At 33.3% G+C, this 24,711-nt stretch overlaps 3 protein-coding genes across 5 annotated transcripts; 2 read left to right on the top strand and 1 right to left on the bottom strand.

Annotated features, from left to right (window-relative positions):
- Positions 1-1,695: 1,695 nt before the first annotated feature.
- Positions 1,696-6,186, bottom strand: LOC105333958 (peroxisomal membrane protein 2). Its single transcript, XM_011437200.4, has 5 exons — positions 5,951-6,186; positions 4,235-4,342; positions 2,803-2,977; positions 2,305-2,424; positions 1,696-1,925 (listed from the first exon to the last, which is right to left on the bottom strand). Exons 1-5 carry the CDS (start codon positions 6,055-6,057, stop codon positions 1,833-1,835), a joined length of 603 nt encoding a protein of 200 aa, XP_011435502.3. The 5' UTR covers positions 6,058-6,186; the 3' UTR covers positions 1,696-1,832.
- Positions 6,187-6,253: 67 nt separating this feature from the next.
- LOC105333959 (dentin sialophosphoprotein) lies at positions 6,254-16,675 on the top strand. Of its 2 annotated transcripts, none has more exons than XM_011437201.4 (4): positions 6,254-6,414; positions 13,123-13,401; positions 13,791-13,922; positions 14,100-16,675. In XM_011437201.4, exons 1-4 carry the CDS (start codon positions 6,369-6,371, stop codon positions 16,100-16,102), a joined length of 2,460 nt encoding a protein of 819 aa, XP_011435503.3. In that variant the 5' UTR covers positions 6,254-6,368; the 3' UTR covers positions 16,103-16,675. The 2 variants fall into 2 exon arrangements, with proteins under 2 accessions (XP_011435503.3, XP_011435504.3); XM_011437202.4 differs by lacking the exon at positions 6,254-6,414 and adding an exon at positions 10,147-10,300.
- Positions 16,676-19,433: 2,758 nt separating this feature from the next.
- LOC105333961 (enolase-phosphatase E1) lies at positions 19,434-24,197 on the top strand. 2 transcript variants are annotated; one of them, XM_034481622.2, is made up of 3 exons: positions 19,434-19,531; positions 21,149-21,214; positions 21,772-24,197. In XM_034481622.2, the coding sequence occupies exons 2-3, from the start codon at positions 21,158-21,160 to the stop codon at positions 23,872-23,874; spliced, it is 2,160 nt and encodes a 719-aa protein (XP_034337513.2). In that variant the 5' UTR covers positions 19,434-19,531; positions 21,149-21,157; the 3' UTR covers positions 23,875-24,197. The 2 variants fall into 2 exon arrangements, with proteins under 2 accessions (XP_034337513.2, XP_034337511.2); XM_034481620.2 differs by having other exon boundaries at positions 19,527-19,571.
- The last annotated feature ends 514 nt before the right edge of the window (positions 24,198-24,711 follow it).

The following is a 24,711-nucleotide window of genomic DNA, read 5'->3' as shown; positions in this document are numbered from 1 at the left end:
TAAATATTTTATTACTCTAACAACTGATTTTTACAAAATATATGAATTGCCAATTCAGATCATAGGTACATTTAAGTATACCCCCACCCCCATTTTGTAAAAAGACAATTTTTTTTTTTGGGAATAATTAACATCTCTAAAATGAGGGGATTCACTATCTATCTTAAAATATTTTAGTTGGTGTAATAATTTCATACTTTTGTTATATTATTTTGTGGATATATCTTTAAATTTACATATATATTAATTCTGAGGAAGCTAGGCCAATCTCTAAAAATAACCAAAAACATCAATTGAAATATGGATGAGATACATAGGCGTCGGAACCGGGGGGCTAAGCCCCTCCACCTTTTTTGGCAAAGTTAGACCTAACCATGAGGCACATAGCAGCATAGAGGGTTCAGTCCCCCCCCCCCACTTTTTCTTTTCTTGCAGCAAAGATAATTGTTCCTAAATTTACCTTGGAGTCATAGGTATACTAGCCCCCCCCCCCCCCCCCCCCCCCCCCCATTTAGGATTTTAATGGTTTTGGGAATTAAGTTTGTTTTTGGTTTTTTTTTGTCAAGATTTCTGAGGATTAGTCCAGCGCCCCCCCCCCCCCCCCCCCCCCCCCCCCCCCCCCCCAACTTTCAATTTGCTTCCGACGCCACTGAGATAGCTAGATGACATAGATGGATAATTCATTCATCATACCAAAAAAGAAATCACTTAAAAAAAATAAGAATGCATTTATTTATAGTATCAATACTTTAGTATATATCGCCTGTGATATTGATTTCTTTGAACATATCGCAGTAATCAAAAATGTACATTGTTATCATTATAATACATATATACTAACTATATAATATTCACCAGTTTGAAGTAACTGGAACAACTTTTAACTAAATATAATACAAAATGTGTTCCCATTTGTAAGAAAATAACACAACAAATATCACAAAAGTTTATCAGTGCATGGTACCGGTAACAATTTACTGAACAAGGACAAATGGCATCTGGAACACCTCCAACATTTTACAGAACAACAGACAGGTGTTTTTCTGTGAAAGGCTAGAGCTGTTCAAAGTGGGACAAATGGTACAGTCTCCACTGACCCTTGACATTAAAACACCTATATTTTTGTTAATGGTAGATGTTATTGTTGTAACAAGGAAGATATCATGCCACAAAAAATAAATGTTTTAAACATCAAGTATTGGTATCTGTATTAGTAATTTTCTCCCATATTTGTTGGATAAATTATATAAGATTTATCATTGGCTGATTCATTTATCTATCATCAGATCGAATGAAACACATTCAAATCTTCATTGATATTCAGAAAGTAGTACATGTACTTAATTGTGTACCTTTAATTTTCCTAATTAAAGTTTTTTTGTGGGTTTAAATAATCATAGAAAAACTAACATAGTTAAATTAACTTACTACATGATGCATATATTATTGTTTGTAGTACATTTAATGGTTTTAAGAAAACAGGGACAGTAGGATTCAAATCCCCATGTAAAACAAAGATGATTGGTAAAAGTCATAAATATCAAGAGCTGTCTTTGTTAAGTCAATTAAATCAACAAATCATACATCTGAGTAAAATGATAATATTATACAAAATTACACAGAAATTAAAAGTGGTAAATGTTTATATAAAAATGCCATACATAATTCTAGGGATTTCACTTGTATCAAAAAATAATGTATTTGTTACTAAACTGTACATAGATTACATGTACAAATTAAGTAACAAAGGTTTGGCAACTATGACTAATGACAGTTCATAATGGTGCTGGAATGTGAACGTTTGTACTGTTTTTTCTCATCAAACACACTGGTTACTTCTGGCTAGCAAGGGCCATCTTCCTTCTCTTAGACGCCACAAATACAGACCAAACCAGAGCCAGAACATTCCCAAATAATACTCTATACTGAAAGAACAAAGAAGTAAAACAAAATTAATTCCCTTTACAACTTAAAACATTTATCCAGACTTTGATTCAGTTTCTTTCTGACCCACTGGCAATACATAGTCTAATGTAAATTTTCTTTCATTTTTATGTCAATTTTTAAACAACCTCCCTCCACCTTACACACCCTCTTCTCTCAGAAAACCACAGTAAAATACAATGTATAAAGTCCAATTCATTCACTACCTTTTTTTACAATTGTACATACCGATACATTCATTTCAAGAATAAAATGTAATTGACATTTGTCTCAGCATAAATTTTTTTTGGAGTATTAACATTTTTCCTGAATATTTCATTATTATAAGCACATATGTGACCATCCGGATAAAAAGGTTACCTTTGGTGGAACATAGTTGATGTTGATGTACTGAAACACTGTCCACACCTGTATATTCAACTTCAAGACTGGCCAGAAGGACTCTTTGATTCTAGCAATGGCTGCCTGGTGACCTTGACCCTGTTAAAAAGTACTTTTTTAAGTGAGAAAGGATAATATTTTTCATGTATTTGTGTCAGAAAAATCTGATCAGGTAATCTTGAATCAACAAATATCTGAGTGACAACCCACAAAATTTAGTTGTTTCATATTAATGATGACTCCTACAATTCTCATACAATTCTCAAATCTAACAATTCATAAGATGCAACATACTGTTCTTAATTGTATATGATTATATTACTGTACCACAAAATATACTGTACCATCCTAATTTAAAAATACACTCATTTCATTCTGTAAACAAAATAGGTTTTTTTTTAAACAAAAAATAATAAAACTTGCATTATGTGATTGATTAGAAAAAAATCTGAAAACAAAAATACACTATCTACTCACCTCTAGAATTGTAATGACATAAAAAAACAATAACAGGAAGGGTGGAGCAAACACAAGTCTATCCACAATGACTCTCTTGATGCCATCAAGGGCTGTGGCCTTTTCCTTTTTCGGTGGCATCATTTTGTCCAACAGGATATAGAACTGGTGAATTAAAGGACCACTCACAACAAATCTGAAATGTAAAATAAATGTTTATCTTAAAACTTTGACTTCATATTTGGTTTGATTCTTTTCTAAAATGTATATAGAAAGATGAAGTTCAACTTATGATCCACATACATGTAAAATGATTCAGGGTTAGAATCTATAACCGGTATAATTTTGATCAATTGTTAAACTAGCTGGTTCAAAAACTGTAGTTTATAGATAAGTATAGTAACGGTTTTCTCGGTTGCGGCAGATTTTTGTTAACTGTAGGTATAATCAATTGCTTAAAATCCTGTTACCATTTACAAAAGCTTACTAACATACGGTAAATTTTGATTTGTTCAAAAACTATATTTTGTGAAATTAATACACATATCAAAGCAAGTACATATACATGTACCAGACTGAGTAAGTCTACATACGGTAATTTTAAAGTATAGTCTTGCAGTTACCCCTTTAGAGACTCCCAGGATGGGGTGGTGGGGATGATGTTGGGGGTCTGTGATTTGAATTGTAAGTTTTTCATTAGAACAATTGGACCAGTTTTACCAGTATTAAACCAACAGTAGGCAAAAAGTATCAATTGTTATGAAGCTACCAGTTTTGAAACTAAAATAGAAACAAGCAAATATGAAGAATTCTCAAATCCATTCATATCATATTTACTGGGGGCAAATGGGGGGGGGTTACAAAAGGGATTCTAATTTTACAGTTGGTTCCAATTTCCAATATACTTTGGTCAAGACATCACTGCTCATGTGAGTGATGTGGCCCTTGTGCCTCTTGTTAGTTTCCTGAAAGCATACATTTCGTATTACCAAGATTGCTTTGATTTCCTTCATGAAAGTGTAAAGGAGCCAATTGAAATAAGGCATGAATTGTTTATCAGAATGAGAAAATATCACTGAGTTGCTCCACTATCAGTAAGCTGTATAAATCTGGCCTTGGATTGCTGACGATGATCCTTAACTGATTTTATCTAATCTCATTTTTTCCTCATGATCCACTAGCTGTTACATAAATATCTGTCATGTGTCCTCTGCTCTAATCTGCTTCAAATTATCAAGTTTGAGCCCGCTACTGTTTTAGTGGAAATAATTTAGCATGACACAAATTTTGTGCTATATCCAGATTATTATCATCAAACCCACTATAAAAAATTTGAAGTATTGTTTCCTCTTCACACCAAAATGAAAGAAAAATAACTACACTTTTTACATTTTATATATACAATTACCGGTATATATATATATACATTATGATAATTCAATGTACACTATACCCAAATGCTCCATAAGCAGCAACACTCCTCCATGCAATTTTTCCACCAGTTGCTGGATTAGGAACAATCAGCTGAGAGACCAAACTTCCAATCGAAGCAATGCATCCGCTGAAATACAAACAATTATTCAGTCTAATACACAGTCAAATTTATAACATGTACTGGTACATGTAATTATTGTCTTTGGTATGTCAATATTATTAAGAAGTAAGTAGCACATACTAGCAAGTATTAAAAGTTAATTGTAGCTAACAAAAATCATTATAGAAGTGATTAGATGAGATTGGGGAATCCATCCTAGAATCCATGTATCAATAGTCAGGTGAGTGAGTTTTTTCGTTTTTTTTTTTTATAATTTACTGTCAGAATGATACAGGTAGGAAAGCTATAAATGATGCAATAACTATTTAATTCTTTATCAATGTACTCAAACTCAGGATCTGAGTCATTACTTGATTTCTTTTAAAAAAAGAGGTCTTATGAAATTATTTCTGATATCATTTTACATTGTAGAATAAGAAGGTGATCATTCATATTTTGATGAAATAGATAAATATTAATCCTTTCATTCACGTCGGTCAAACTTGACAGTAATTTTTTCACTGCATACATGTGATAGCAAAAGTTGGATGATTTTGATTCTATATTTGAAATAATTAAAATACATATTAACATGATTATTAAGACACACAGAATCTAGGAATCTAAGGAACATATTCATATCCTAATGCTTGTGTATTTAGGTTTCTATGATAAATGCATAATGTAATTTTTAAAAACATTTTTCCTCTGAAAATGAGTAAATACACCTGGATGTAAAATAATTATTCATTAAGCATACTCTTAACAATATTTTTCTGCTAAATATCTATACTTCAACTGAAAATTCTTTAGTTTTGGGCTTGGTCCTTCTATTGTCAAACTATCAGGTTTTTTTTTTTTTGCATCTATATGGATTAAATTTATTCACGTGATCACGTCAAACTTTTACATTTTTTGTGAAATTAAGTCACGCTGTTTCCTTTATCTAATCAGGTGACGTTATTAAAAACAACATTTTTTTAAGGTACCTCACTACATCTACACATATTTTTTAAGACACTACATCACAAGATGGCAATTTAAATGTTTTGTTAAACTGATTATATCGTTTGATTGGATTGTTTATCGTCGTAGCTCAGTGGTTAAAGTATTGGGATTCTGATGTGCAGATCATGAGTTCGAATATACCTGGAGCTTTAGTTCATGTTAACTTAATTAAATTTTTGAAAATTTATAAATTTTTCATCCAAAATTGCACATTTTTTGCATTTTAGACTTAAATACTTCTTATCCATTAAGATATCTATCATAATCAAGTAAATTTCTGCTGATTTGAGAAAATATTTCACGATGTAGTGAGCCACCTTAATTGCATCTTATGTTCTCTGACACCTGCTTTTTATGCAATGATTTTTGTATTTTGTGATACACCCATCACTTGTCTATTGTCATTTGTCTATTGGTTGTCTTTTGTTCCATTTTGTGACCTCAAACCTTACTCTTTATGGAAAATGAAAGTAGAAGAGTAAACCATGCACTGTAGCTACTTTCTACATTCAGAATAAAATCAGAACAAATAATTGAATTTCCTTTAATTGAAAACGGAAACATATTTCATACATGCTGATTACAAATAAGTCAGCTTAATTCGTTTGTTTTTTACACAATATTTACCTTGTGATAGCTTTTGTCAATAGAGGTTTTGTCTGCAAGGCTTTAATATATGCAGCAAGAGCCTTCTCCAGTGGGTTTTTATCCCCTTTATCCTTGCTTAGACTCATTTTCTTTTCTTCTCCTACTGCTTCAGCTGGTATTCAAAATTAGGTCGTAGGTTTTGCAGATAATGCTTTACTCTTCATTCCCGATTCTGACCTATCATGGGCGCAGACATGTTGTTTCTCGGAAAGTCTCGCAAGTGTCGACGTTCGGACATTTTCATGGATTATTATCGACATACAATGTAGCGAACGAGATGTTCCGAATTAATTTATTTAGGCAGCCATGTCAGTCAACTATTGGGCGAGACTGACCAGACATGGATGAAAAACTTCGATTCCGAGACCGATTGTGAGTCTATTTGTGAAAAGAAGACATGGTAGTCTTCACAGTGATCGTCTTCGTCACGGGATTGAGTTCAGGTGAGCCCAGACATACGGCTGTATAAAAAAAATCACACATTAAAACTTTTTGTTGCACATATCTATATTTTTTAGAAGTTGCTTTAAGATGGCAAGAAAGTACAACCAGTACCCTGAAATCAAATGAAATGATATGTTCATGATATGTTCCGCTGTTATGCCGAAGTAAATTCATGGATGGCTCACAGGCTTTCATTAATTCAATGAAAGTAAATATGATCGATTTCTTGCAACTGAACCTCTGACTTTCACATTTCATATGAAAGATCATAATATACTTTCATAAGAATAATTTCGTATGACAGGTCAGGTATTAACATAGCATGATTTTTATAAATTATTTCAATTACCAATACATTTTATATAAGATTTAGCAAGTAAATAGTAAGTCATATTCATCAAAGATGAGTAAAAATTATTTTACTTGTGTTTGCTTCACATTTTGCCATAATTATTTGATATTTAGTAATACCTTAAGATCCAAATGTGTTCATTCAGTATTATGAACAAATCCCAGACTTTCTCCTTTGAAACACCTCCTTTAACTTGTTGTGTTAAAGGGCATGGTCGCGATTTTGGTCAAATTTTATTTTTATGTTTTTATTATTTACAATGCTTTAGAAATGCATTTCTAATGATCAAATTAAATTTGAGAGTCATTCGTAGAGTTATAAGCAAGATACAGGGCTCACAATTCTTTAACATGTAAACAAGGCCCGTGCCCTGTTTTTGTTTACATAGGTTCAATATACCAATAAAAAATCATTTTCCAGCTTATTTGTCTATCTTTTTATTTATTTCAAGCATAAATATACAGTTCCTAACGTTTAACACATTCGTTTTAGGTTTAAAACTGAAATTTTTACTTCAACGTTCAAAATGTAAACACGCGCTTTGTTTACATAGCGAAGAATTTCAAGCTCTGTAACTTGCTTATAACTCAACAAATAACACCAAATTTCGTTTGCCTATTAGAAATGCCTTTCTGAAGCATTGTAAATACTAAAATCAAAAAATAATTTTTGACCAAAATCGTGACCATGTCCCTTTAAATAATGCAACTAAAAAGAACATTCTACAGTTTTTTTTAACAACATTAGTCATGTAAGTACATTGTACCCCAGTTATAGCATTGAGAAATAATAAGAGGTGTTCTGAGAGACTTCAGTTTGGAGAAAAGATGTCTGATTTTTCCCCATTGGAATTCTGTTTTCATTCTTGTCAATATCTACTGGTAAATATAAAGATGACGTGTCAGTAAAGAAATCTTGATTTGTTTTTGAAAACTACTAGAACATTTATATAAGAAAATCAAGTAACACATGTACATTTTAAAATTGTACCCTCAAATCGAACTCATTTTGTAGCATGATTACAAAAGATTAAAATATTTCAGGGACGTATATACTTACTGTTATATATGTCTCTGAATATTTGAATGATGTACTGTAAATAATGGTTGATATTACTTTTGAAAAGAATAAACCTGGAAGACGAAGGCAAAATGTGATCATTGTGATCAATCAAATTGAAAAATTTTCAAAGATATTTGATTATGAATATATGTTTTGATTATGAATAGATATATGTTAATGAAGATGGTAAATTTTAGAGTGATTGTTTTCTGAAGATTTTAGTGATCTTTACAGTTGAGCTGAGGTGTGATAATTAACAATTAATCATATAAAAGAAGATTCTCATGGATCTTTGTCAAACATTTGTTTATATAGTCTATGTTACAAGTAGATTCTACCGTTACATTGTAGTAACCTGAGTTTAATCATTTCATTCTGAATCAGTAATATCAGAAATCAAAGGATGGTCATATTTAATTACAGTAAATTGCTTGTGAATATGGTTTGGTGTTAATTACTAGTAATCATTGTGCTAAGTGTTAATTACTAGTAATCATTGTGCTATTTTGTATATGTAGGTACTGATATTGTATTAATGTTTATTAGTCAACAGCTATATAGCTCATAGGCAAAATTATATCGTATTTTCAGACATTATTTGTACAGTATTGATTTCCACTGAAAAAAAATGGAAACTAATTCATAATTTTCTCTGTAGCCAGTGTGCTATCAAAAATGAGAAATTTACACCATGATCATTGATGTATTTTGAATTACATATACTCTCAGAAATACACATTTTGACAGATAGATCGATATATTTGGAACCCACAACTGTGTATTTTTTTTTATAACAAAGTTTGTTTAATTTATAATCTATAGATTTCTGTAATAACTTCAGTATATGTAATAACAGCTGCTGTAACATCATTTTAAAATGAAAATGTTTTGAAAGCAAAATTTTTGTTTTTGAGCATAAGCTCTGCAGCCCTGTACAAAGTACAAAATACAAATTTTCAAAATTTCCTTTGATTTTGAAACAGATAGTGTTAATTATTTATCTTAACTATAATATGACAGTAAAACATTCTTATCAACTGCCTTTTGACAAAATAAACACTTTATCATGCGTGATAGCTTTCCCTAAGGAGACCATCACATCTCCTGGAATGAAGTCCAGTGTTCAAGAGGGTCTGATGAAAGAATATTTTGATAACTAAAACAATGGTATGTGTGAATAGAGGTATTTCAAGAGGATACTTCTAAAGTAATGAATTTTATGTGTTAAATTTGAGATATTTGTATTTCCTTCAGAAGGTGACGTTTACTCAGGTCTTTATACCAACTTTGAAAAGGCCCGATTTTTTCAGTCAATAAAGGGAAGCCAGGGTTATAAATAAAATAACATTATTTGGAAAGAATGAGATCAGACAAGTTGGAACGGAATGTTGCATAACTGTTCAAAGTATTATCAGTTGATCTTGTGCATTCTGTATCAAGGAAGCTCATCAATCAGTGTGACAACTATTTATCACCCAACTTTTTGGTAAACAAAAAAACATTTGATATAATTATGCAAATTTAAAGAAGGTAACCATTAGTCTTATATTTTGCATTGTTTAAAAATTTTTTTTAGTCATGTTAAATGTTTAATGTTATGCATCTTATTAAATATTCCGGTTAAATCAAATTGGTTCCTTTATCTTTTGCTTGGTGGTACTTTTTGGGAGCCTATTACATCTACTGGTTAATTTTCTCTCTTGAATGGGAGGTCTTGTTAGCAGTTCTAAAGTGGAGATGACCTGATAAGATTGCCATTGAGTATCATGTTTGAGATGATTAACTCCAGTCTTAGCTTGCCTTCATTCTGTATCTTTGTTATTGCACCCGAGAGATACCACACAATGGACAGAGTTGCCCATATATAGGAATGTGGACTTAATCTGTAGACTAAGTCTAAGATGCCCTACCCAGGACTGTTTAGTCCAACCGTATAGAGCGGAGAGAGAGCATTAGACTAACTCTCCTTGTAAGGAGATTGTTATCACTTGGCAGTATTATCGGTAGTAGTAAAGTGGACAGTCATCCGTCAAAGAACCTCATTATAGAGGGAAATGCAATCCATTTGTCTAGATTTAAAACAAATTCACTGATCTATTTACACATCAGAGCAAACAGGTGATTTTCATCTTTTTGCTTTTGAGGAGAAAACTAATTAAAGAGATAGTGAGAAAAGATTTTGGATGCATCATTGAAGGCAAGACAATGAGAAATCAAAGAAGTTGACGTGACACAGGGAGCTCTGTTGTAATCCTTAGATTAAACCTGATATTATCAGTTCTTTTCAAAAGGGACTCTATTGTCACCACTGATGTTATTTTTTAAATATTTTGAACAACTCCCTGGAACTTTGGAAGATTAAGGTGGAGTTTAGGAGACTTACTATATCTAACAGTCTTTGAGTCTACCATACATTGTGAATGGATTCAATGGTTGTAATTTGAGGGAAAATTGAAAAATGTCATTGATTCGTAAGTACTCTTATTGTGTAGTTATTATTATCGATAATGATGTAAAGTATCTTTCAGTTGTTGGATCATTTTTGCTAAGTTAGTAGACTACATGTAGTATAATTTTAGCTGGATATGTTCTCTAGCATTTTGAAAATTAATATTGAAAAATTAATTTTAATCTTTCAAAAGTCAAAGTACCTATTACATACTTTTGTTTTAATCTGGCTTGATGAGATGAGTAACTTTTAATTAATTTTGATAGGGATTAGACAAAGAACAAAATATCATTAAATATGACTGTGGTGTTTATAGAAGGTGAATGTACAGTAGCTAGGATGATAAAGTCATTGACAATAGCTGATGGACTTTGGTTCATTGAACTTTTGATGAGCAGATGAAATTTCATATATAAAGTACTAAAATAAAAAGTTTTTTAAACCTGCAGATACTAGTCAACAAATTCTTAGCTTATTATTTAATACAGTGTACTGTTGTAAAATTTAGCACTCAAGGAAAAGTATTGTTATTTCACTATTTTCAAACCATAGTCCAGGTCATCTTCACTAGCCAAGTGTCAGACTCATTTTTCTCAAGGGGAGATGAGAAAAATGAATCTGACACTCGGCTAGCCAAGTTGAGTCCAGGTGTATTTATAAAATAGGCAATTGTTACCAAATAAATAAAGCCAAACAAATTTAGTAAGCCTCTTGTGAATGGAAGTATAATAGGAGAGTACAAAATCACATATCCCCTACTGTTAATAAATGAAAGTAACATAAAGGGAGAGCTGTGAAAAAAAATTAATAAAGTAGCCAGTGAACATGACAAAGGTTGACTGTCATTAGCTTGGCCCTTTGTGAGTTTTGAAGGGTCAACAATAGATAGTTTGGATAAAGAGACATACAAAGAGATAAGGTTTAATGAACTTTTCTTTTTATACCAGACAAAGGGGCAAATTATTTTGCACCTGTTTGTCTTTTATTACATCTTTTCATACCCAAGTAAGTCATTGTGTACCGGTAATTGTAACAAAATTCTGAATTAAAGACATCCCATTACATGCATCATAAGTGCACAGATATATTGTAATTTTGGATGTTTGTATGGTTTATTCCCACTTAGCCAACATTCTGAAATTCTCAATTCCCACTTGGCCAACATTTTGATTTTCACACCTGAGTGATCAGAGGGCTATAGTTTGTTTTTTTACATGTAAATGTACTTGTTATCAATTACCGGAGAATAGTTTAAAAAACAAATTAACGTTAGCATTTTTATAAAAAAATAAAATAGGATGCATGAAATTATTTAGAGAAATACTGGTAATACTTAATAAAATATACTTTTATACCAAATTAAATATACTAGAAAATCTTCTTTAAATTTGTTATGTTGTTTATATAAAAAAGCACTATTTTGCCCATATCAGCAAAAATAGATAAAAATAACTATAAAATATTTTTAAAAAATATAGATAAGCAATTCTCTGCAAGATGATTACATTAAACCTTTTGTATGAATTAACCAATACACGTACATGCATGATTAAAACATTTAAGTAAATAATTATAAACTGTTTAAATTGGGTGTATAATTCTATAAATGAGATCGATCGGTAGTATTTAAAGAAAATAGACTAGAAAGATGAGCAAAATTATGGTTATTAGTTAACAAAATCAAAAGCCTCAAAATTATAAGTTCTTAACTGTTTTATGGGTCACCGTTTTATGGACTGTTTAAGTTGAAAAATATTAAAAAATCAAATCAAATCAAAATGGCCTATCTTCAGACAGAACGGCAGAGGAGGATTTTATCTTTTCATCTAATTAAAATTACATCATCATACAACAGATCTTATTAAGTTTGAAGTATACAACATCAAAAACGTGAGTTCTTTCTTCTAGCACTTTTGTGTTTTGTTAATTTCATATATTGTGTATATTGGAAATACTCAATATAACTTTAGAAACCATAGAATATAGAAGAAAAAAATTGAAATAAAACCCATTTGATTCATAGCTATAATTTCAAACGGGATTTTTATATTTACATTACATTTCAAGGCTTAGTGTAAGTTAACTCAACTAATATAATTTAATTCAAAATATGATGAAAATAGACAAACCAAGATATACATATATAGCTCAATTTAAAAGCATACATTGAGAGGAAAAATGTAATAGTTAATTACGTAAAAATCATAATTTGAAAATAACACTTACATTGGAGTTAATTAAATAAAAAAATATACTGGGACAGAAGCTCAAATCATATTTATTCTTCTGAAGGTGAACATATTTTTTCCTCCCTGTTAATGTGAAAACAGACTATAGCTTACCTGTCATTAAATTCTTTTGTTCTCAACCTGCACCCCATTCCCACTTAGCCAACACAGATCTACCTGTATTTTACCTGTATTTTTTCAAAATGTTGGCTAAGTGGGAAGACACCGTTTGTATACCTTCGATTTGAAAATTAAAATGATTCTGACCAGTAGTACGTTTTAACGGTAGGGTGAGTTAAACATGATTAAAAGGTAATTGTAAGACAATGTGTAAATAAGGTCATTGTTATTCATTTTAGAAGTTGAATCTTCAAGTTGGACATTGCACCAGCTATTTTACTCCTTTTAATGATAAGTGAAATTGTCAAGTGGTACTTGGATTTACCGATTCCTTTCCATCTTTTTAATGGAGAAAAAAAATAATTTGACAAAATGAAAAAGTATATGTGGTCACAAAGTCATTTTGTAGAGCAGTATAGTTGTCCATGATTTTATGAAATACCAGTTCATGTATCATCTCTCCGAAATCTTATACTGTATTATTTTGGTTTTCCAGCCTTATCAGAGCTGAGGTGTACAGACCACTTTGGGAAGGAGATCTCCAATGGCCAGGTCTTCCAGCCCAAGCCTGACCCCTGTTATCAGTGTACCTGTAGTGATGGCTTCCCTACCATGTGTAAATCGGTGTCCTGCATTCCTCCCACTGGCTGTCTTAACCCGGTTATGATCGATGACAAATGCTGCAAATTCCGCTGTGAAGATGATGGGGGCGGGGGACATGGACAGTTTCCTCCCACTAACGCCACTGACCCAACCAAGAATAATGATGCTAATGGTTTGTCTCTCTTCTTTGTTGGATTTTACATCCTTTTACTAGCTCTTAATTTTTGTCCCCTCATTCCTTTTAAAAATAATGTTCTGGTATATGAGAAAAGGGGAATGTTGGCTGGCACTGTCCATCAGTTGGTTGACATGTTGAAATGTTCTTTCCCATTAATGGTAGTTTTTAGCTATGTTAATTTTTTATCAACATATTTTAGTGTCAGTGGAAAGATATTTCTAACTTTAGGTTATAGTTCTGCAACTTCAAATCTAGGCATAGTAGCATTGGGTTTAGTGCAATTCCAAGGGCATTTTTTTCTTATAAGCTTGTATTAGGGAGAGATATCCATCAAATGAGACCATTTTTTCAGAGAAATTAATATGCTTTTACACCTTTCGCAGGAAACTCTGATAACATGACAACTTTAGGCCTGAGACTAGTCGCCAGTACCATCACTTCCTTCCTCGTGCTTGCTCTTCTACTTTTTATGGGTCATCGTCTAAGACAACGACGGCTTCTCCAGGCCATGCGTAGTAAGTAATTTAGAGTCATTTACCATTGTTTTTATTATAAGCTTCCTGGTAAATATGTTACATAATTTGAACTTAAATCTCAATAACTGTAAATAATTACTGGTTAAAAAGATCATGTTGGGGTAAATTGATATTTCATTGATACAAACGTTTATTTATATCTTTCTTTTTATCCAGGATACAGAGACAGTAGACGTCGTGAGAGGCTGGAGGATGGAGATATTGACAGCATATCCCCAGAATTCTTTGGTTTTGAATGTCCCTCGTACGATGATCCCCCACCTCCTTACACCCCTCCAAAGCCCCCAGACCAAATGTATCCCAGGGAAGCTCCCCCTCCTTATGAGGCTGTAGACAGTTCCAATAATAACAATGCTTCCTCACCTTGTCCAAATAACAACAACAACATCGGGTGTCAGACATCACCTCGTGCCGCTCTAGGTACTGCTTGTTCAGCCAGTGGCAGAGTAACAGAAAATACCTCAACTCTCTCAAGTCCTTGTAATCCTAATCTATCAAGACACCATAGTCTTCCAGGATACTCGGACCATATTTCCAGTCCTGCACCGCCAAGAGGTTGTGAAAATGCACATGCTCAAGAATCTAGGCAAAGAAATACAAGGTTTTCCCTCCCTTGGAAAAGACACAGTAGGGAAGCTCAAAGAAGCTCTCAAACATTGCCAACATTTAACAGACATATTATTGACCAAGTTAATTTCTCTCCAGATCTGTTAGAACTCTGGGAAGATTCGTCCACTGCCACTACTGCTTCAGAGATCCAAGATCGGCCTAGACTGCCTGCTTCCGGGAGAAGATACATGCAACCCTCACAAATAGCGGAGTTAAGTGATACAGATGACTTGTCCACAGAAAGCGGAAACCCTGCTGACCGATATGTCCAAACTAGTCGTCACAGTTATGATTCCTTGCCCGCAGTATCTACTTTTAACGCAAACAGACCTCAACCACCTGCCAGAAGAGAAAGTAATGCCATACCAGACGTTTCTCTAGATGAAGTCAGTTTTCAAGGTAGTGATGCAAGAAGCATGGGAGTCTCCCACAACTCCTACAATAATTCGTCTGAGGTCAGCAATGAGCAGGGTGTTGGAGCCACTAATGTATTAGAAAACGATTCTGTTTTGGAAGCAGAGGACAATATTAGGAAAATGGAGCAAATTTATGACTCACAAAATCTTAGAATCCTAAGGTTATCCAAACTCTTACAGCCAAGTTCAGATTCTTCTGACACAGCCTGTGGGCATTCTTGTGCGATTAATTATCCTAACATTCAGAAATCTCATTCCTCTCACTCTGGCTTGTCAGTCTGCTCAGAGACAGGTGAAAAGAAGCTCTCGACTGTAGAAGAAAGTGCTCTCAGTAATGATGTTCAATATCCATGTTCTGGAAGAATGCCATCTAGGCTTACAGGCACAGAAACACCATCATACAGTGGGATCTCAGACACTTGTGGTTCCTGTGATACATCCTCCCATATGGAGTCCTCCTCTGGTTTTCATGGATGTTCAAGCGAAGATGGTGCAAGATTCAGTCCTGGTTCACAACCAAATCATTCATGTTGTTCACTTCAAAGTTTGTCATCCAATGAGCGAAACAATAATAGTGTGTTAAATTCTTCCTCAGATTCTAGTAGCAAAGCAAACAGAAGGGAGGAAACAAAATCAAAGAAACACAAAACACTATCTCCACAGTCCAAATATCACAATGATCAAAGCAATGGTAATTACAATAGGAAAGCTTGCAGATCCTCTTCTGTCCCTGCTAGACAGTTATCATTCATTGAAGAGCTTAAGTCTAGGAATGAACAATCTACTAGGTCTCCTCATTTTCCTGGTGCTTCGTCTCTTGAATCTAATGCTTGTAGTCAGAGTGCTCCCTCACGTAGTGGCGGTTCTGAAATCTGTGATACTCATTGGCATACAGCTGCTTCATCATCGTCCTCATCCTCCGTGAAAAGAAACAATAGCACTGTCTCTCATAAGTCATCCTCTCAAAGTAGTAGCCATAGCAGCCATTCTGGGGATGGTCTGCTGATATGCCCCCGCAAGAAGAAATCTCGCTCTGCCAAACGCAATCGCGGTAAGAAGACCTCTGATAAGAAGAAGGCGGTGCCAAACAATGATCCTGAAAACTCTGAAAGCAAGCACTGTAGTCTAGTGTAGTATCACTGCCAAATAGGGTTTGCGAGTAGCGACTGATTTGCTAATAACTTTCGAAAAGCAATTTTAGACATACATGTTTTATTATAAACAATTTTATTCTGTTATGAACAAGTGCTCTGCAAAGTTACTGAATCTTTATTACCAACACAGGTCTTTTTTTATTTCTCTGTATACAGTTTCTGTTTAAATGTATTTTGCAACAATGTGTTGGTTGTACCGGTATGTATGCTTTTTAGTTAGTGCAACGAGGTAAAATAAATGTATATTGCTTTGTTTGTGATCTGATCTTATCTGATTTTTCCCTTCTGTTTATTCTAAATCTAAAAGGACCTTTTTGGTATTTTAGAATATCACTTGAAGTGAAAGAATATACATTTTTATTATTTAGGCATTTAGTAAAATTGCTTAATACATTGATTTAATGGCGTTGTTAATATTATTTAATATTATAATTTTTTTATAGAGATTTTAGACTCTTTATTGTTTTAGTCATTTAGAGAAAGGCTGTGTTAGCTCTGTACTAAATTTACATGTATATATGAATGAATTCTAGTACAAATACTGAAGTATTATATCTCCTATATTAACATCTATTGTTTTTGGTTGTTGTTTTATTTTAATACCCTATTTGATGGTTCTTTAAAATGAATGTATTTAGAATTTTATGTATTAGTTGTTATTATGAAGTTGATTTTTTCTCGACTCCTTTTTTTTTTCTGTATTCAGTACAGATTACTGTACAGTCTGTACTTCTCATCAGGTTTATTAGCAAATAATATAAACAAAAACCTTAAATAACCTTTCATCATTTTTTATGTGAAATGAAAGGAACTTTTGACTGGTGTGAATCATTGATAGATATTTTTCTGTGCCATAATGTGACATATCACACCTTAGATGTTATGAGTGACATTCTTGTCTGGTATACCATAGTGTGCATATACTTCATACTTACAGAAATATTCTTCACTTCTTGTTTGTTATGATATAATTTGATTAAAGCCATGCATACCCTTGGTTCTCAAAAAAACAAAAAACAACACAGAGTGTAAATTGAATCGATTTAATTCAAGTTAGATCTTTTCTGCTCTAAATACCGTATATCTGTATTTTTTCGCGTGTCACAAAATTTGCAAAAATGGGGAAAATATAATACATTTTTAAATTGCGTCAGTTATTTTTTGCAATTAAAACAGTTTCTTATTGAAAATGATACAGGATATATTTTTTGCGTATTCAATTATTTGCGATTGAAAAAAGATTGCGAAAAAAGCGAAAATAAGATGATCACGAAAAATACCGGATATACGGTACCCCGCTATCAGTATTTACCCAACAGCAAGATGCATAAATGATCTACTTTGAATAGGTTGAACTTGAGTGAATCACTTATATCAATGCATGTACATGTACTGCAAATACAATATTTGTTATTTGGTACACGTTATTGCATTTTTGCATGCTTTCAAAAATTTTCAAGTAGGAACTAACAAAATATAGACCACCCAATACTGTGCAGTGAAATTATTGCACCATTGTTTGGAAGTGATAAGCTTGGTGAATGACCTATTTTTTACCCTTATCACTTTATACTTAGTGGTACACCAAGAGAATAAAACATTAATAACTACTGTATGCAGGGAAATATTCACCTCGTTTTGTATTTGCACATTTCGCCCTCATCACAGTGTATTTAAGACTAGGCGAATTCCATTGTTGCAGATAATGCTATGGAATCATTAAAATTCATGAGGGCCATTTTTAGTGGATTGCTTTAAATTCACAGGTTCATTGGGACGTATGTAATTTTGTGTATACCGGTACTCATATCTATGAAAGAAATGTGACTTCAAAACCTTAATTATTAATTCATGGTGGATGTTCATTTGTGGATGAGAGGTGCCCACAAATTTTATGAAAACTGAGCCACCATGAAATCTAATGATTCCATTGTATCTCTTTTAAAACAACTGTATCTGGGCAAATTCAAGACGGTTTGAAACCGTTTGCAGTTGTAGAAGAGCGAAAATTACACCTGGCGAAAATTACCCTGTGTACAGTATATTTTTTTTCAACGTGAATTAGGCTATAGAAAGCTTTGTTTAAAGGAAATTGTTACCTAATGTATACATTGTGTACATTTAAATGTTCTAAAAATTTTCTTGGATAAATAAATTGTAAAATTGTACTGCGAGTTTGTTTGTATATTCAGCTCTGACACCATGATAAAGTCAGGGGGAGCATATGCACCCTTTGTTAAAGTTTGTAGAGCAGGTCCTGTATGTAATAATCACTTATACTACCTTCACCAGACTTGCTTGGTTAGTGCATCTGGACCTACTTACGGACTTAAATGACTTGGTTGCTGATTTAAGATTCCGGGGGTCAAGGTTTTTGGAGCAGGTGCACTTTGCTAGCCACATCTAACTATAAACTACCAGTCCTATTTTCACCTAACTTGTATAGATGGTGCGTTTTATGATACTTGTGCACTGTACATGCTTGAATGCTGAATCTGAGCCATAGGTTTTGGATGCTGGATGAGGTTTTTTGGAGCTGGTAAAAGTTTTTGATAGATAAATCTTAGATATTATTGGTTTAATCTTTACCAAATTTTGATAGATATTAAATGCATTTTGTGATACTGGGGTGGGTCACATGTTTATGTAAATAATAGTACTAACTGGGTATACTTATTCAAACTTGCATAATGTTGATTTCACTATGCAAATGAGCTAGCTTCAGATACGGAGAGTGATCTTGATAGATAAATCTTAGATATTATTGGTTTAATCTTTACCAAATTTTGATAGATATTAAATGCATTTTGTGATACTGGGGTGGGTCACATGTTTATGTAAATAATAGTACTAACTGGGTATACTTATTCAAACTTGCATAATGTTGATTTCACTATGTAAATGAGCTAGCTTCAGATACGGAGAGTGATCTTGATTATCTTGATGCTTAGGCATGCAGATTTAACAATTAAGATTTTAAAATTATCAAGGATGCTGAGAAAACCTTGTCCTACATACCTCACCCTTGATAGATGTCATTGCATGTTGATATAATATACCATGATTCATAATATGATTAATATTTAACATTATATTGTATAATAGTTTTAAAAAAGTTCGTTTCAGACAAGCCCTAAAATATTTCCAATTACAGACAGAATGATAAAAATATTTGACCCTATTCGCCCATTATAAACATATGCCTTGGCACATCAGTGGTTTGTTCGCACAACTTGAAGTTATCATCTTCTAGGGCTTCTATATAAATCGTGGGGGTACGAATTAGTGCGAGGACGATTCAATATGTAAATGAAGTCGGGATCGGATTATAAAACATTTTATTTTCACTGCGCATGCTCAGAAATTGGGCGCTTGTTATAAAGTGGAAGTCTCCGCATATTTATCAAAGGTATTTGATTATAAGGAAATGGGTATTGATGTTGGTTAAGGTATTACTATCTGTAAAATGTCACAAACCAATCAGTTCATTTGTCTAAATAGATTCGACGTTTCTCTATGTTTTTTCAGGCCAGGTAGCAGCCAGTCGGTATTTGTGTATTGCATTACCATTTGAATTTTCCTAACATTGTATCTCATTTTTCAAGAATATGTAAAATCGTTACTCTGAATCAATTTTCCATGCTTATCAGATCGTGTATGCTTCCTTTTTCATATGGAGTGGCAGCGCTGATACATGACAAACATGAGTCTTGCATTCAGTTCTTGCATCCATCGTGTTCAGTTATTATTTTGTGACATGTCATAATAACATGTAATTACGCCATAATTATACACTTTTGAACAGCTGCTGAAGTGGAAGTATCATGTGATAGCAGAGTGCATATTAATTGTCATTAAACAAATGTAGTCATATTCCTACTATCATTACAAGTAGCATAGACAGAAACCCACAGTTGATTACGCATCGTTCCTCTCTCCATCACCCGTGGGTCCCTTTAAACTTCAGTGCTCGTATTGAAGCATACAAATTGATTGGTGGCTCATATTACACCCTGAGTAAATTGATCCAATCAGCAATTTGCTTTAAACGGTCGTTCCTAACAGTATTCAATTGGCGATCGCAGAACGATTAATTTGTATTGATAGCAAGGCAACAGTAATGCACCCTTTAAAAACAGAAGAGTTCTATTACTGTAATGACTTATTTGATAAGATGATATTTATAAATATTCGGTCATTAAAACGAGCGTCAAAGTTTAAAGAGACCCACGGGTGATGAGTAGAGGAATGATGCATAATCAACCGTAGGTTTCCAAGTAGGTAAACTGACTCAGTTGATTAGCGTTGAGCGTTGATTTACCAAAAAAGTTTAAATTTTTCTATGGCCCCCCTCCTCAACCCTCTTAAAACTTCTCAAACAATGAGCTATTTTTTTAAGACCATATCATAACTATATAGTCATTAGAAATTAAAAGAATAAATCTTTAGGGGTTATTATATATTAGTATTTGCATCCCTATTTTCATTTTTTGATCATTTATTCAAAACTTTAAATAATTTTTCATTGATAATTTACATTTTTGTATCAGAATTTTCATAAAAATTAATTCCATAGGCTCAAAATTTACACAAGGTTAAGCATGATCCTTCTTTTTTGAAAAACTGCGAAAAAAAATAACAGAAAGCCAGTTACTACTCCAACTCAGTGGATATGATCATATGAGTATAGATTTTGTAACTATTCATTATTGAATTTATTTGCAAAAATTAGACAGTTTCCTCATAACTAAATAACAATAAGTTGTGCAAAATTTCAACTAGGGTAATACAAGTTGTGATGTCAGCAAAATAGTTTGTACAAAATAATGAAATTTTTAATGTATTATAAATGCAATAGCACCTTAAAATAGCAAATTAAATCCCCCCCCCCCTCTCAATAAATAGTTTTTAAGTGCTTACTTATTGAATGTGTAAGTGATACAAATCTCAGAAACCTCTGAAGCCTGGCGTGTATTGTTTTTTATTATGATAATTTTAATTTTTTGTAATGTTTTTGTTTTCATAGAATGCAGGCATGGATCTAGATGTTAAAAAAAAGAGAAGACGCTCCCTAAGAATCTCACAGGACTTGGTAAGAATTAATTGACAAGTATAAATCAAAATTCTTTTACTTCTGTTAGATTGCTAAAGGCAAATTTAAAGTATAAAATATCTTTATTCAGGGCTCTCAGTGGTCTATAACTGGGGCAAATAAAGGGCCAAATTAAAAAAAAGTACATGTTCTTCATTTCCATATTGAAGTGTTAATTTTCCCAATGGTCATTTCTCCCCAAAATTTAAGAAAATATATCACATGTAGTTAGATATACATGCGTATAACTAACTTGCTATTCAAATTCCGATGTATCGCAAAACAAAATTTAGTTGATAACAACAAGGCCAGAAACCCAGCATATCACGATTTTAAAGTATATTGGTTATCCAAAAAGAAATGAAAAAGTATCCCCAAAAAGTTTAAAGTTATTTTCCACTTCTTTATGGCCCCTTTCTCAAAAAGTGGTGTGAGAGTCCTGTTATTTCCCCTTACCCAGGGATATCACTGTTCATTTTGATTTAATGTTGATTGAAAGTTATAATATCTGTAAATTAGACATTAATAAAATTGAATATATACATTTGTTTTGTCAGGAAATATGTGGAGGCAATTATGGAAGTGTTTGGAAAGAGCCATCTCCGGAGTCTCGACGTTTGTCAGAGCTGAAAGAAAAGAAACGCAGGAGATCCCAAATGTTCAATGCAGATGAACTTCAGCAGTTCAGAATAGCAGAAACCCCAGACAGAACAAGTGAAGTTGATCGTCGCAGCCTTCTAGACTTCCAAAATACTTCTCTGTCAGATGTGGAGGGACCCAGATGTCCCGATAGTAGCGTTGGTCAACATGAGAGTGTGGGAATAACTCCCGTGATCATTGAAGAAGAGATGATAAATCAACATAGTGAAAAGGTGACAAATGATGATAAAAAAGAAAGAACTCCTCTTCCTGAACCTCACCCTGATGATTATTCTACTCCCATAGCTCCCCCAGTGTTGTCAGATTCCTTGCCATATTCTCCCTCTCAGCCTTTTATTGCTGATATTTCTCAATCACCTACTATAAGCTCCCTTGTAAGCCCCAATTCACCAGCCTCAGATGGGGAGTTTTTTACTCCCCTGTCTCAGATAAAGTCCAGGGTTGTAAGATATTCCAACAAGAAAATCAGAACAAAGCTACAACCCAAGCAGTTATCTGCTGATTATTCTGATGTTGGTTTGAAATCTAATGAGCACAGCAACAAAGGAGATTCTACATGTTCATCTCCCAAGACCCATTTTATGAAGGTGTGTAAAACGCTGGGAGAAAAACTGGCACTGCTGAAAAAAAGCAGCCTACCAACAGATAGTACACAAAATAATTTTAATGACAATGATATTGACTTTGAAAATCAATTAGATGATAATAAAACTGATCAAACTGCAGATGTAGAGTTAAATATAAGTCCAAGAACTGTTGATTCATCTCCCAGAATTACAGAATCACTACAAAAAAATGGAGAATATAATGAACAGAATATAATGTTGGAAACAGAAAATGCTGAACTGGAGAAATCTTTAGTGGAGGACAGAAAAGAAAACAGAGGTTCTGATGATCTTGTACCTGAAGGAACTAGTGATGTGGATGCATCAGTTTTTCCTTCTCCAGAAATCAGCTGTTCAGACCTTACAGAAGAAAACTCACCACAAGTGGTTCAGGCAAGTGATGTAGAAGAAAAAACTGAAAACAATTCTAATGTGCTAAAGATATCATTGATAAATTCAAATGCAGATACTAAATCAAAAGTGAAATCTGCAAAACGAGGGCGACCTAGGAAACTTTCTCAAGATGATTCAACAACTATTAAAACCAACATGCAAAGATTTTCAGAAAGTGTAGATCATGAAACAAGCCACAGCAAGATAGAAAGCAATGCTAGTGTGCAGGAGAGGAGAAATGTATGCATGGACGTGGAAGCTGACTGTCAAATAAATGGAACAGAAATTCCCACTTGCAATGAATTCGAAACACACTCGGCAGAAGTTCATGAAAGTACATCTCAGAAAGTGAAGAGAAAGAGAGGTCGTCCAAGGAAGAGCTTGTCATCAGATGACCAGAGTTGTGCATTACCAGTGTCCTGTCCTTCAGCATCGTCTACTGATGATGCAAGTACTACAGAGGACAATAACACCCAGTGTGAAGATGGTCAAAGCCAGGACGAACAAATTGCTGAGGAGAAAAGGTCCAGGAGACTCCGCAGAAGGTCTTTTGAAATTTTTAGAGCTAGTAGAGAAGAGCCCAATGAAACAAAAGAAGAAGAGCAGACAGAGCAGGAAGAAAAGAAAGATTTTGGTAGTGTCTTGAAAGATTTAAATGGTTCAACAGCCCCAGTGAAAGCACCAAGAAAAAGAAAAAAGTTAGAATCTGAAGAAGACATTGCAAAAATCTATACTGCGAAAAATTATTTGCCACCACCACCGAAAGCTTTAGAGACAATTTCAGAGTCTCCCTCACTTGCGAAACAGGCCAGAAAATTGAAAAGACTTATAGATTTTGGAAGTTTGTATCATATTCCACAAATCAAGCAAAGGAAACGACAACAAAAAGCAGCCAAAAGGGGATGGGACCAGAAAAAAGTTCGTAAAAGTAAAATACCAGATGATGTGGCTCAGCAAAAGTTGCAAAGTATTTGGGATGAATTAGACACAGACAAAGACTGATTTGCAAATCTAATGAGTAATGCATGTCTTTTTTCATTATTTTACTATATACCTTGTGAAATATGGCTGTTCAGATTAAGTTTTACATCATGATTCATGTTCATTTACCAGACTTTTAAGAATCCAATATATTTTCAGCATGTGTCAGGAGTATTAATTTTAGCAATTTTTATAGACACATCTTTAGACAAATTTGATTTGTAACAGTTTTACTATGTTGATGTAGTAAATTAGTATACTTCCATTATGTAAGGTGTTAGTGTAAACTAGTCTTTTATCATATTTCAAATTTTTGAAATAAAAGTATACCTATTATAAATTCATTTCTTTATCTTCCAACTTCAAAGAAAAAATTATTTCAGGTAACTTGACACACCTAAATAATGTTGAATCATTCAATTTCCTGGGGGCCAATTTTCGTGGATTGCTCAAATTTTACAGGTTTGGAAGTAATTTTGGGTATAAGCAATTACCCACAAAAGGAAATATGACTTTAAAACCCATACTTAATAGATCTATTTCGTGGAGGATGTTAATTCGTGGATGAGAGGTACCCACAAATTCCATGAAAATTGAGCCACCACGAAATCTTATGATTCCACGGTATCATTAAATGGATCTGTAGGGTAAATGCCTTTCAGGCTTGCACTATGAAAGAAGAGATCATTGCAAAGGATAAATAAAAAAAATCAAGATTCTTAAAACTTCAAAATCCTATCCCGCGGGGCTGGGTGGGGTGAGTGCCTTAAGCTTGACACTTCAGTGTTAATGTTAATTTTCGTCAATTTTACTTTAATCTTTACACCCCGGCCCAAGAAACACTTTCATAAATCAAGT

The sequence above is a fragment of the Magallana gigas genome, chromosome 3 (genome assembly GCF_963853765.1).
Source record: "Magallana gigas chromosome 3, xbMagGiga1.1, whole genome shotgun sequence".
Lineage (NCBI taxonomy): Eukaryota > Metazoa > Mollusca > Bivalvia > Ostreida > Ostreidae > Magallana > Magallana gigas.
Note: the sequence above shows the minus strand (reverse complement) of the source record. Positions and strands in the feature narration are given on the sequence as shown.